Consider the following 14,876-nt stretch of genomic DNA (forward strand, 5'->3'; position numbering starts at 1 on the left):
TATTTTACTGGGATACATGTGCAGAATGTGCAGGTTTGTTACACAGGTATACATGTGCCATGGTGGTTTGCTGCACCCATCAACCTGTCATCTAGATTTTAAGCCCTGCATGCTTTAGGTATTTGTCCTGATGTTCTCCCTCCCATTCCCTCCCAGCCTCCAACGGGCCCCAGTGTGTGATGTTCCCCTCCCTGTGTCCATGTGCTCTCAATGTTCAACTCCCACTTATGAGTGAGAACATGCAGTGTTTGGTTTTCTGTTCCTGTGTTAGTTTGCTGAGAATGATGGTTTCCAGCTTCATCCATGCAAAGGACATGAACTCATTCTTTTTTATGGCTGCAAGGTCACTCGATTTCTTTACAATGGTGTAAAATGGAAGACATGAGCAAACTGACATTTATCATAAAAGTAACTCTCAAATATAAAACTTTAGTTTGGAATGTATACCCAAAGAATTTTATCATGAGTGGGATTGCACATGATATTGTAATCACAGAAGTGTACTTTTCGTCACTCACTCCAATTCCCTACTATACCTTACCAAGTTTTGTCTTTAGATTATTTGCCATTAAAAATTAATGTAGCACATAGAGAAGAAAAACATTATATATTTCTTCATAAATCGTCTAAAGAGAATCTGATATATTCATATTTCTCACTATCAATACTTGTGAAAAGAAATAAAACATTAATAGAAATCGGTTTTGAAGAAAATAAAATGAAAAAGTGAAACTCAGAAAACACTGCGGTTTGTGAATGGGAACACAGGAGTTTAAAGAATCAGTCTTTGATTTCCCACACATCACACATTTCCCCCCGTGATCTGCATGCCTTGCTGGTGGATTTCTTTCAGGTCTCTGATTCAATGTCTTCTCACAATAGAGGATTTCCTGGCTTTCTATCATTCTTTATTCTAGTGGTTCTCAAAACCCTTGGTCTCTTAACCCTCAAAATTACAGAGGACTCCAAAGAACTTTATTTTATCTGGGTTATATATGATGCTAGTGACTCAAAATGTTTCCAACAGAAGAATACGCAGCACACATTCCCAGACCTGTCAGGGACATGACATTGTTACATGCCACGTAGTCTCTGGAAATCTTCAACAACATTTGTGTGAGAAAAAGCATGGGAAAGCAAGTATCTCTTAGTATTATTATGAAAACGTTTTGACTTTAAAAGTCCCCAACAGGGGCCACGAAGACCCTGGAATTCCCAAGTATACTTTGAGAAAAGGTGCTCTACTCCACTGTTGACCTGGCTTTGTCCTTCCGCAAAGCCATTATCGATCTGGCCCTTCAGTATTGAAAAGGTTGATTTTGGCCTTTTCTGACTAGAATGTAAATGCCACAAGGACAGAGGCCCTTTGTTCCTGCCATTAATAAGTGGTTAATATATACATTTAACAAAATAAATGACTGGAACATCCACCTGTGCCTACAGTGATATAATAAAAACCCAGTACATTAAGAGTTGGGTGCATCAGTTACTATTCAAGTGCCTTAGTGTTTGATCAGTATCAGTATTCATTTTTCTCTTTCTTCTTCTTTTTTTTTTTTTTAGACAGAGTCTGGCTCTATTGCCCGAGCTGGAGTGCAGTGAGGCAATCTCGGCTCACTGCAACCTCCACTTCCCAGGTTCAAGCGATTCTCCTGCCTCAGCCTCCCAAGTAGCTGGGATTACATGCATGCCCCACCATGCCCGGCTGATTTTCTGTAGAGACAGGGTTTCGCCATGTTGGCCAGGCTGGTCTCGAACTACTGACCTCAAGTGATCTGCCCACCTTGGCCTCCCAAAGTGCTGGGATTGCAGGCATGAACCACTGTGCCTGGCCAGTACTCAAATGTTTCAACTTTTGGGGGAATCCCTCAATACATTTTCATAATGTGTTACCAGGCGAGTTCTCTCCTTCCACTGCTTATTCTAAGGCTTATTCTAAGGCTTTCTCACTGGGGCTGGCAGCCTCTTTGCTTTTTCTCATACCGATGGCAGCTCTGAAACTGTCCTCACTTCCCGTAGCTTTCATCTAATCTTCAAATTTGTGTTTTGAGAATCTACAATGCGCCTTGACAATTTCAAGACCAGGAAATTCCCACCAGGTTCTACACACATTGTGCTTGATCCCAGAAGATCCTGATAACTCAAGTGTGAATGGGGTCTTTAATGAGAAATCTGCACTGTTTTCTCTTATTAAGTATATGGTTAAAGAGCTCTTCTTACTTGATGCCTTTGCCTATTCCTTAAATTCTTAGGTTTTCCTCTCAGCTGGTGACCTTGTTAGAGAAGGTATAACATGCTTCTGAAACATCTACATGGTAGAAGGAAATCTAACAAAAAGAAATTAGGCCGGGCACGGTGGCTCATGCCTGTAATTCCAGCCACTCAGGAGGCTGAGGCAGGAGAATCACTTGAACCCAGGAGACAGAGGTTGCAGTGAGATGAGATTGCACTACTGCACTCCAGCCTGGTAACAGAGCAGGACTCCCCGTCCAAAAAAAAAAAAAAAAGGCCCGGCGCGATGGCTCAAGCCTGTAATCCCAGCAGTTTGGGAGGCCAAGGCGGGCGGATCACGAGGTCAGGAGATCAAGACCATTCTGGCTAACACGGTGAAACCCCGTCTCTACTAAAAATACAAAAAGAAATTAGCCAGGCATGGTGGCGGGAGCCTGTAGTCCCAGCTACTCAGGAGACTGAGGCAGGAGAATGGCGTGAACCCGGGAAGCCGAGCTCGCAGTGAGCCTGGGTGACAGAGCAAGACTCCGTCTCAAAAAAAAAGAAAAAGAAAAAGAAAAAGAAATTAAACACCAGCTGAGAAACAGATAGAAATACTTTCTGGAAGGGAGGATAGTTACAGCTTCCTGAAGGATTTTATTATTTCCTGTGGGCCACCTATGTGTTTTCCCTCAGCTTTTGCCCTCACCTTCCATTTTTGCCACTGCTAACCTCCCATTACTTTCATACACCCAAGGTAGGGGGGAAAGTGAGTGTAAGTGAATTTCAAAAGGAATGGTAGCACCAGCCAACTTTAGACCTGGACACCATGACAAACCTCTGGAAAGAACAGTCTTGTTTGTATTTTAAAAACTTGTACCTCCCAGCACTTTGGGAGGCCGAGGCGTGCAGATCACCGGAGTTCAGGAGCTCAACACCAGCCTGACTAACATGGTGAAACTCCATCTCTACTAAAAATACAAAAATTAGCCAGGTGTAGTGGGGCACGCCTGTAATCCCAGCTACTTGGGAGGCTGAGGCAGGAGAATCGCTTGAACCTAGGAGGCAGAGGTTCCAGTGAGCTGAGATTGCACCATTGCACTCCAGCCTGGGCAACAAAAGCAAAACTCCGTCTCAAAAATAAAGAAATAAGCAAACAAACAAGCCTGGACCAAAGAGTATATGATAAAGTGATTTCATCGGGAATGAACAATTAGGATAGCTCAACTGACTCAAATAGACACATTTTCAGGCTGTGGGGTCTCCAAGGCCGGGTGACAGTCCTTGGGCACCTCTGGGGCGAGGGAGGTTTTCTATCCTGTTGGGTCTATCGGAGGACCTGGTTTCCACTATAATAGAAAGCAAAACACAGAAAACAGCCCCTTTTCACTGACCATGACTTTCATTTCTTCAGCCAATTTGATGAATGGCTTTATCATTTTGGTTATTATAATTTTCATGAAAAATTTACTCTCCTAAGACGTCGTCTGCATCTTTTGGTGTCATGCTTACAGGAATTATGAAAACATTCACTTCACAAGGATGCCTCTCACCTTGATTATTATTATTACATGAGAACATAAGGAATTAGGTTTTGTAGCCTTTAAATAACCTGATCTCTCAAACTTCTCTTGTGAATTAAGTATATTCACAGTAATTAAAATAAAATGATAAGACTGTAAGTCAACATTGAATAATATATTCACCTCTGTTAAACTATATATGATTACTGTATTTTAATTCCACCTGCTTAGAATGGTAACATATATGATTGATTCCTGAGTTTTAAAAATATATTCAGATTTGAAAACTTAGAATAACATGTACCTTTTAACCATAACACTCAGAATATATTAGCTCTGAAGATTTTCTTCCTACTGAATAATGGAATTTTCTAAAATATGACAGAACTTCAATTCACTAATATGCTACAGAAAAAATAATTACTGTTGCAAAACACAATACTTAAACAAATTAACAATCTGTGGTTAAACATATAAGTTATTTTTTTCCAGGCTGTCTTTTCTATTTCTTATTTTGACTGACAACATTTTTGTGAATTACTAGCTAAGATATAATCACCCTTATTTCCGAGTTTGTATCTAACAGGATGCATAGATTAAATTAAGTACTTGGTCCTAGGCAATTCAAGTCACATTATTCATTATGTAGAAAGCTAATGGCCCCAAGCTTCTGTTGGTAAATTATTTTTTGTTGTTTTGTTTTGTTCCACTGAAGCAACAGCAATCTCTGAAGCAATTCTCCTAGTGACTCAGAGACACTTATTTGTTAAAATTGAAATTATACAGCCAGTAGTCACAAAAAAGAGGCAGGGTGGCAAAGGTTGTGCACACAGTTTACCACGTGTTTCAGATAGCACTGTTGAAAATACACAAAGTGTTGGAAAACATTGGTAACTGTATGACCCAATAAAATCAGCATAGCAGAGCAGTTACTGCTTGCCTTGAGGTCAAGAAGATGCATACTATGATTCAGATTTTATTTTAATCAGACCTTTGAAAGACAAATAGCAAAAAGCTTTAAATAAAACAAATTAAGAACTATGCGCTTATGGGGTGAGACTGCTTTCCATTTTAGAACTTTTCCAGACTGAGTTTAGACAGTATTTAGCCTTGTTTTAGTCCCTTTTGAGTGAGGATTAAGAGACTGGTTCTCAAGGGCAGGGTGCCAGGTCCAATTTAGCATTAGCTGGTTCATAGCTAATGAATCCATTGATTGAATAATCACTGACTGCCAGAATCTGATGGGCTTTTCCTAATTAGATGAAATCTGTCAATGTGCCACTGCATATCTATTTGCTATGTTTCTATATGGGAGAGATAAATACGGTATACGGTCGTTCCACTATCGAGGAGGATGCTGTGCTGCCAAGTGCCGTACACTCATTCTCCGCTAGTCCTCCGCATAGACAAGGATGTCTTGCAGCTTGGCTTCTGGTTGGGTTTGGCCAATGGGAGGCAGGAGAAGGAGATCGGAGGCAGGAGGAAAAAGAGATTATGTCATTGATTCCCTCCTTGCTGCCAGACTCTGCCGGGGCTAGTTCCTCGATTTCCCTTAGGGTCTAAGGGTGGTAAGGGCGTCTGTCTTCTACTGACTGAATACCACAACACGCACTCTTTGTTCCCTTAATCTTGCCCACCTCTTCATAAATAGTCCCTGAATTAAATTCTGTTCAGTTAAACTCTTTTGAATAGAATCTATATCTCATCTGGAACCTCACTAATACAGATAAACATAGAGCAATGTAGATTTTTATTCTATGATCCTCTGAACACTTAAAATTAGCAATACTCATCCCCAAAATGATAGTTATCTACCTAATATGTTAAAATGATTTTCCTAAATTTTACTCAGTTACTTCAGTTTCAAGGTGACTCCGAAGATGTTAAGGGCAAATGGTTCTTTTTTTTTTTTTTTTTTTTTTTTTTTTTTTGAGACGGAGTCTCGCTCTGTCGCCCAGGCTGGAGTGCAGTGGCCGGGTCTCAGCTCACTGCAAGCTCCGCCTCCCGGGTTCACGCCATTCTCCTGCCTCAGCCTCCTGAGTAGCTGGGACTACAGGCGCCCGCCACCTCGCCCGGCTAGTTTTTTGTATTTTTAGTAGAGACGGGGTTTCACCTTGTTAGCCAGGATGGTCTCGATCTCCTGACCTTGTGATCCGCCCGTCTCGGCCTCCCAAAGTGCTGGGATTACAGGCTTGAGCCACCGCGCCCGGCCCAAATGGTTCTTAAGAATAATAATATTCTTTATGTGACTACGGTTCAGAATCCTTTGGCATACAACTTTTGAATGATACTTTTTTCACCTGCTTTTTGTTTTGTTTCTTTTCCTTTCTTCAAAGCAGGATACAGGAGCTTTCAAAAGAAATTATCAACTAAAACCCTAAGAGTCTTCAATAAGATAATTCAGTACATGACAATATAAACTGACTAATCTTTCTGAAAAACAAATATTTGGTGGTTACCAAATATATTTGGAAAGACCATATTGGAGCATTTAATTTCCCTATTATAAACCATTTGTAGGTAATTTTTGAATACATATTGCAGGCCAACTAAAGTGAAAGCTAAAACATTTTCTTTCCATTTTCCTTGTGTGTAAGTTTCTCAACTAAGAGAGCTCAGTGCTATTATTTGACTTACAGAAAAAAAATCATCTATCTGCTCTATCTCTTCTGACATTGATCTTTGACTATTTTACTTTATATTACTTAATCTCTGCATTACTTTTATCATGTCCATCTTACTAGTTTCTTGCTATTTATTTAGCTCTGTTAAGGTTTTCCCCAAATAAGTACAACATTATTTTGTTTTCTATTTTTAATAATGAAGTTGAGATGTCCTCTGAATGTGTTTTTTCCCCCACACTTCTGTTTTCACTAAAAAATGTTCCTGGTTTATTTGCTTGGTAAATACTATGCAATTTTCTTTATTATTTCCATTTGATACAGTAAATATCCAGAAGCATTTTTCTTAGTTTTAATACTATTTCATTCTGCTTACAGTTTTATTATTTACTTTTAATGTTGGTAGATTTTTATCCAAGAATATGGCCCTCCATACTTCTTAACTTTTATAATTGCCTTTATCTTCCAGTAGCTGGTCAATTTTTATACATTTTCCTTGGACATATGTAACAAACATATACTATCATGCAATAAATAAAACCTCTAAAATTTATTTAATCCATGATTTTCTTAATTTGTTATTTCAACATTTTGTGGCTTTGCCTTCTAGCATTCTGTCTGATTCATGAGACGTGCATTCAAATGTTCACAATAATATTTTTAATTAATTTCTTTTATTTTTAGTAATATTTGTTTTAATATTCACACACTGTGCTGTTTGGTGCACACATGTTCTTTAGATTTGAGTACGAGTTTAACACATCTTTATAAGTTAAGACAGCTCAGTACATAACTCCCATCTTTGGCCCTGCTAAGTGATTCTGTACTAAATTCCAATTTATCTCACGTGACTCTTCCAATCCCACTCTTTGCACTGGTTATATTTGCCGGCAATACTTTGACTATTCCTTTAATTTCAACACTTATTTCATTAAATGTTATGAATAACTCATAACTACTTTATCTTTGTTTACTGCAAATTTGAACTTTAATTCTTTTCACAGGAGAATTTAGAATGCTTACATGCAGCATTAGATTGATATACCTAAATTATCCCTTCTATTTTAATTTGTTTACTTTTTATTTAACTCATTCATTATTTTCTGTACTTTCCATCTATTAAATGTTACTCCTCCTAAACTCATAATCAAATATATTTTTATGTAAAAAATGAGATTTCCACTATCATCTCCCCCTTCCCCAACAAGGCAAACCATTCTGTTGCTGCTCTCCTTACTCGCTACTAAGATGAGTGCATGTGTTTCAAATATTCATTAAATGTGTTCTAACTAGAGCTGTCCCTACAACACTGAGTGAAAAGAGGTCACTACACATTTTTCAATACAAAATACAGAGAAGAAGGATAATACCAACCAATCTTTTTCTTACGAATTGTATTAAGAGGATGCATACGGGTATAAATAAATCTGTGTATGCACAACAATGTTATCCTAAGAGTAATGGTATTACAAAGATTATAGAGAAAATGAGCTAATCTGTAAATTAAATGGTTTTCAAGATCAGTTTGTCATCTTATCCTTATGTCTTCCTTTTGCATGACAAAGCTTAGTGGGTATTGGAGGAAATTTTATTTTTTAAATTAAGGAATACAATGCTTCACTGGTTTTTGATGTATTACCAGGATAACACCTATTTTAATGATGAAATTTTTAGCCTTTTGTGGAATTTTATTAAGATAAGTAAAAAGAATTTTATGATTTATTTAAAGAAGGTTCATTTCAACTCCTAAGACGCAACCATTCTGGTTGAAAAATATGTCATTAAGTGGAGAGAAAGTGATCTTTAAATATTCTATGGAATTAATATAGCAATGCAAGATGGTTAAATACAGAAATGTAAGAATTTATTGCATAGTACCTTAGCATAGTACTAAACAGATAATACGAAGAGTACACAATTTTTTTTTCCTATTTTGTCATATAATTGCTGCTTTTTATGATTTCTGCCAACAGTGATGTGTATGAGTAAAACATTGATAGGTAATTTTTTTTTTTTTTTGCCATGGAGTCTCCTTCTGTTGCCCAGGATGGAGTGCAGTGGCGCAATCTCGGCTCAGTGCAACCTCTGCCTCCTGGGTTCAAGTGATTCTCCTACCTCAGCCTCTCGAGTAGCAGGGACTACAGGCATGCTCCACCACACCTGGCTAGTTTTTTTGTAGTTTTAGTTTTAATAGAGACAGGATGTCACCATATTGGCCACGCTGGTCTCAAACTCTTGACCTCATGATCTGCCCACCTTTCGGTTTCCCAAAGTGCTGGGATTACAGGCATAGTCCCAGGCACCGCGCCCAGCCAACATTGACAGTTAATTTTAAGGCAGACATTGTGTTGACTACAAAATATACGATGAGTTCATAAAATGCAGTACTGTAGATACTGAAAAGGATATCAGACAACAGTGAGAATCACCAGTATGTCAGTAATTAGTGCGAAAACTAGATGCCAACTACTGACTTAAAAGAGTTTATACTCTAATGTGAACTGAGGTGGGATAATGTAGGAAGGGAATAGACGAGACGGAGTGAAATGGATAAAACAAGCATAAAAATATCCTGCAATCCTCATTTGATATGGCTCATAACAGTAATGATATTAGAAATAATGACATAATACTCCTATATTTCAACTGTCTTCAAGCATAACTGCCAGGTGACTTACTTTCACCTGTAGAATAATCCTGTGGGTCAAGTATTCCTGATTCCTGTAGTGACCTAATACAGGAGTCCACCAGCTCGAGACCTGTTGTAAGCTCATCTTCGATATCTTTTTGACCATCTGAAATAAAATATTTTAAAGTGATGAACAAACACTTGGTATATTATTCTTTAAGATTTAGGTTATCATTTAATCATGGAAAATATCCTAATCAAATATATTACCTCTATGAAGTTTTCATTAGCTATTCCATCGTAATTTTTGGTCAACCAGCATTAAAGCCAAGGTCAGCAATTTCATGTACCCTTGAAGAGCCATAGTTACTACAGAATTGAAAGACGTAACTTCTAATAAATTGTGAGCTGTCGTAACAACTTCATCTAATTTTTACTATCGGGATGTTTTCCTATTACTTTTCTAAGTCTCATTCTAAAGTTCATAAGAAAAGTCATCAGTAGAGATATGTGTAGAAGTGTAAGTGTTCATCAATAAGATAGACGTTACCTTGTGACTGCCAATGAAACTGCTCTTCTGCTGAACTGTAAAAAAAGAATACAGAGATATAATGCATTGATTAGAAAAGAAGAAAACCCTAAAATCTAAGACACAAAGGCACATTAGGGTTAAGTAACAGTGGCTCTGTGGCATTTCCTTTCATTTCTTACTGTGAAAAGGGATTCCACTTTTATATAGTTTTAATTTTAATCCATTTGCTGTATATTCCTTTTGATTCACAAGTATTAGCATGTTTTAAATGGACATTGTTCAGTAATTATCAGAAGAGCTCATTTTTTACAAAGCCCAACCTGTTAGACTCATTCTTTACAATAGTCTATATAGATGCAGTTTTACTCAATTTTAGCTATTTTAGAATAGGATCATGTAGACTTTGTAAGGTAGCCTAACATGGAAATAACTATCTCTTTTCTTATTAGAGAGAAGTAAATCTTTGCCTCCATTTAGCCATATCACATTAAAATTTCCATTTAGTTGATTATTAAGAGTTTAATTTAAAAATTATAACACTTTACCACCAACTAAATACACATTTCCAAAAGTCTCAATAATACATCTTATAAAATGACCCAGACGGAAAGGTTTTTCCATATACATATGCCAAAGATACTGTATAGAGTGGCTCTATCTAGGTAACAGAGATTTATTTTGAAGGATTAAATACAAAATAAATAGTTTCTAAATACGAGCAACTCTTCCATTGTGTATGCAAACACTTCCTACATGCCCCCCTTTTATATGTAAATAATTGGTGAGAAATCTACATGTTAATTCCTGAAAGGCATCGTTTTGAGAATGATTTTGTACACTTATTTCATGATATTTTACTCTGTTCAAGCAGCTTCTATGAATAGCTCATTAGTTTCACAAGAGCATGTGGATTGTAGACCTTTTGTCTGTACCTTAGAGGTGGGTTCTGAATACATTTACGGAGAAAAAGGGAATTCTGGATATAAATCAGTGTTCAGAAAAGCCATGGCTGGCATAAATGCAAACAAGAGTAGTCCATTAAGAGACATGTGACTGTTACAGGGTATCTTGCCCCTGAGTCAATCCATACTAGGAAACTGGACAATGGTTTCATAATGATGAGAGCTGTAGACAATATTGATACCTGAAATGATAATATTTCAAATTCAGTCCAATGCAACTCTTTCTTGCATCAAAAAGATGTGGCATTATATAATACTAACATCTGACTACAAAGTTTAGCCCTTAAAATAGAAACATAATCCCAAAATCATTTTAAAAATGATTTTAAAAATTATAAAAACATTTAAAAAATTATGGGACAGGTTCACTTAGTAAGTGGAATTTAACATAAAGTAGTCCCATCTTATTATTCAAGAATCACCAATTCAAAACTCAGAACAGTAGTTATCCTGGTTATTTTAATCCTCTAAGTCTATGGATCGTTACTTTTCAAGAATGTGAATACCAAAATACTAGTGTTTAAAGATCAGTCCCATTGGTCATTTGCAGAAGCTAGACTAGAACTCAGGCATATGGGTTCTGAGTAATTCCGAATGCTTACTTGTGTCAGAATCACCTGTCGCACTTATTAAGTATATGTATTTTGTGGCCCTACCATAGACCTACAAGATGAAAAAGTCTACGGATTAGGCTGGGAGCCTGCATTGCGTAACAAGCTTCTGTGACGATCCTTGCGTACTTCTAACTTTGAAAAATACTAGATATTATTTTCATTAATCATCCATTATTAATTCAGGGCTCCCCACAACTTCATTCTTCTATATTTTAAAGCTGGACAAATTCTCAAGGTGGCATAACACACAGATAGAAAACACTTCCATATTGATAGTGGGTTGAACAGAGGGCCCCCCTCTCTCAAAATATATGTCCTCATCAAAACCCTAAGACCTGTGAATGGTAACATATTTGGGAAAAGTGTTTTTGCAGGTGTAATTAAGTTAATAATCTTCTGATGAGGTCATCCTGGATCATCTAGGCGGGCCCTAAATCCAATCACAGATGTGCTTTTAAGAGATAGAAGAGAGACAAAAACGGAGAAGGGCAGGCCATGTGAAAACGGGGGCAGAGACTGGAGTGATGCAGGCACAAGTCAAGGAATGCCTGAAGTCATCAGAACTTGAAAGAGGTAGGGAAGGAAACTCCCCTGGAGTCTTTGCAGGAAACCCAGCCCTGCTGACACCTTGATTTTGAACTTTTGGTCTCCAAAACCAGGAGAGAATAAATTTCTATTGTTTTAAGTCACCTTGTTGTGGTAATTTGTTATGACAGTGCCAGGAAACAGATCCAACAAAAAAGTTCTCGTGTTATGTCCTCCAGGATTTGCTGCTATCTCTATACTAGTACTTTCCTTCACCAGTACAGCTATTTACTAAGTGGTTCCTGTATACCAAGGTCCAGTTAATTCACAACAATCACAAATCTCTTCTTTATAGATGGAGAATAACAGAGGTAGTAATGTTGAAAAACTTGGCCAAACAGCTCCTAAGGATCCCAGCAGGGATTTAAACTGATGTGTGAACTCCTAAACTCAAATTCTTTTTTTAAAACCTTTATTTCCGTGATACATGTGAAGGTTTGTTACATAGGTAAACTCATGTCATGGGAGTTTGTTGTACAGATTATTTCATCACCCAGGAATTAAGCCCAGAACCCAATAGTTATCTCTTCTGCTTCTCCACCTCCTCCCACCCTCCACCCTCAAATAGACCCCAGTGTCAGTTGTTTCCTTCTTTGTGTTCATCATTTCTCATCATTTAGCTCCCACTTGTAAGTGAGAACATGCAGTCTTTGGTTTTCTGTCTCTGCATTAGTTTGCTAAGGATAATGGCCTCCAGCTCCGTCCATATTCCTGCAAAGGACATGATCTCATTCTTTTTTATGGCTGCATAGTATTCCATGGTGTATATGTATCATGTCTTCTTTAATCAACCTATCATTGATGGGCATTTAGGTTGATTCCATGTCTTTGCTATTGTAAATAGTGCTGCAATGAACATTTGTGTGCATGTGTGTCTTTATGGTAGAAAAATTAATATTCCTCTGTAATGGGATTGTTGGGTTCAATGGTAGTTCTGCTTTTAGCTCTTTGAGGAATCATCATACTGCTTTCTACAACGGTTACACTAATTTATATTCCCACCAACAGTGTGTAAGTGTTCACTTTTCTCCTCAACCTCTCCAGCATCTATTATTTTTTGACGTTTTAGTAACAGCCACTCTTTCAAAATCAAAAGTCATGGAGGGACTAGGCATGGTGCCTCTTGCCTCTAACCCTGGCTCATGTTTATAATCCCAGTGATTTGGGAGGGTGAAGCAGGGGAATGGTTTGAGGTCAGGAGTTCCAAACTAGCCTGGGCAACATAGCAAGACCTCATCTCTATAAAATCTTTTTAAAAATTAGCAAGGCATATTGGCACATGCCTCTATTTCTAGCTAATTGGGAGGTCAACATGGGAAGATTATTTGAGTCCAGGAGTTTGAGGCTGCGGTGAGCTGAGGTTGCACCACTGTCCCTCATCACCCCAACCTAGGCAACAGAGTAAGACCCCTGCCTCTAAAAAATTTAAAAATAATTTTAAAAAATTTGTGCAAAGAAACATGCTTAAGTTGCCACCATTTTAGGTGATATGAGTGAGGGTGTCAATGGAAGTAATTCCCAGTGCTCAGTAAAGTTCAGCACTCCTCTCATTGAAGGTATTTTGAGGAACACACTCTGCTCAGCTCCCTTGAACATGGATGGGGTCACAAAAGCCTATGAGAGGGAGTGACAAGTGCCACTTTATGCCCAAGCACAGACGAATAAGCATGAGGTCTTCACGCTTTCTCTCTCTCTTAAGCCCTGTGTTGAGATGCATGCCTGAGTATGTGGAATGGAGTCCTCTGCCAACCCACAGAGAACACAGAGCACCAGTGAGAAATAAACCATTGTTGTGTTAAAACTCTGTAATTAGAGGGCTGTTTGATCCCAAAGAATAAATGTCACACTGACCAATACAAACAGGTGAATTCCTAAGGCATTTCTTGCTTTTGATCTTCAATTTCTGCAGTGCAGAGTTGGAAGAAAATGTCCAGGGTTAACCCTAGTACAAATAAGGTGGTGCCGATTTTATGTACAGGTGTTGATTTTATGTTTAAGACTACACAGCATGCTATTAGATATTTATTTTTCTGTTCATCTCTTTCAAATGTGTTTCAATTTTATGATGCAACAGAAAAAAGAAGAAATTTTTATTATAATTTAAAAAATATAATTGGAAGTGAATATAAAACTGTCTAAAACACAGGCAACTTCCTTTTGGGCAGACAAAAGGCATTAATCACTTCAATGGTTTCCCTGATTTCTTTGGCACAGTTAAAATGCATTAAAAGTATGACTGATCATAGAGAATGGAAGTCTCAAGAGAAAGCTGGTTTGGATTTTATTTCCTTTAAGTGCACACTTTAATCTCTTAGCTAGGAGATTGTATGCAATTGCCTATTTATGTATTTGATTCCTTGTTTTAAAAATTGCTCTAAGGTAGATGCTTTCTAAAAAGCAAACAAACTACTTATTTATTCAATAAAGATAGATTATACCTGGCTCTCAGACATTCTCATATCAGGTGTCTAGGAATCACCTGTGGTAAATTTTCTCTCAATTACATAATTCAATTTAATATAATAGAAAAGTCATTTTTGAAGGTGTTATAACTTAAATGCATGTTCAATTTCAGGAAATAAAGTTTGCTTTTACTGTTGAAATGCTATTTTATGAAATAGAAATCACCTCTGAAGAAATAAATGTAAAAACAACTATAGACATAATTTTGATCAGCCCATATGTGTTTGAATACACCTAAATATAAGATCCAGAACCTACTGACTGTGAGAAAAACATGTATTTAAGACAAAGACAACACCATAAATAACACTTAGCCTTTAAATACATAAAGACATCAGTGATGCTAGGAAAGAAATTTTGAAACAATACATTAAAAGCAAAAATCCTAATAGCTAATATTTATATAGGTCTCATTCGGCAGCAGACAACAGTCTAACCGATTGATAGTTAATCCTCATATTAAAACTTTTGAGAGAGGTAATATTTTCCCATTTTAGAGACAATAAAACCAAGGTAAAAAGATGGAGGTTCCTCAGTCAGTTAGTAGTGGAGGCATGGTTATGACCTTGGATTTCTGGTTCCAGAGTCTATAGAAATGTGTGACCCACTATTCCAGTCATACATTTGGCTACATCAAAAATAAAATCTTATGTGGCTAAAAAACTCCTACCAGAAACCAAGTTGTAAAACAAGCCATATCCTGGGAGAAAATATTTGCAAGGCATATAACTTACAA

The 14,876-nt window shown here is 37.3% G+C and overlaps 1 protein-coding gene across 4 annotated transcripts in view; it reads right to left on the reverse strand.

The window, feature by feature from the left end:
- Positions 1 to 14,876, reverse strand: part of CTNND2 (catenin delta 2) — a 933,204-nt gene that overhangs the window by 430,315 nt on the left and 488,013 nt on the right. For all 4 annotated transcript variants that reach the window (XM_028849344.2, XM_028849341.2, XM_078004620.1 and 1 more), the window contains 2 exons: positions 9,535 to 9,569; positions 9,034 to 9,150 (listed from right to left, as the gene is read on the reverse strand). In XM_028849344.2, coding sequence (XP_028705177.2) covers positions 9,034 to 9,150; positions 9,535 to 9,569 — 152 coding nt within the window. The remainder of the gene's footprint in view (positions 1 to 9,033; positions 9,151 to 9,534; positions 9,570 to 14,876) is intronic.

This window comes from Macaca mulatta, chromosome 6 (assembly GCF_049350105.2).
Source record: "Macaca mulatta isolate MMU2019108-1 chromosome 6, T2T-MMU8v2.0, whole genome shotgun sequence".
NCBI classification, from domain to species: Eukaryota; Metazoa; Chordata; class Mammalia; order Primates; family Cercopithecidae; genus Macaca; species Macaca mulatta.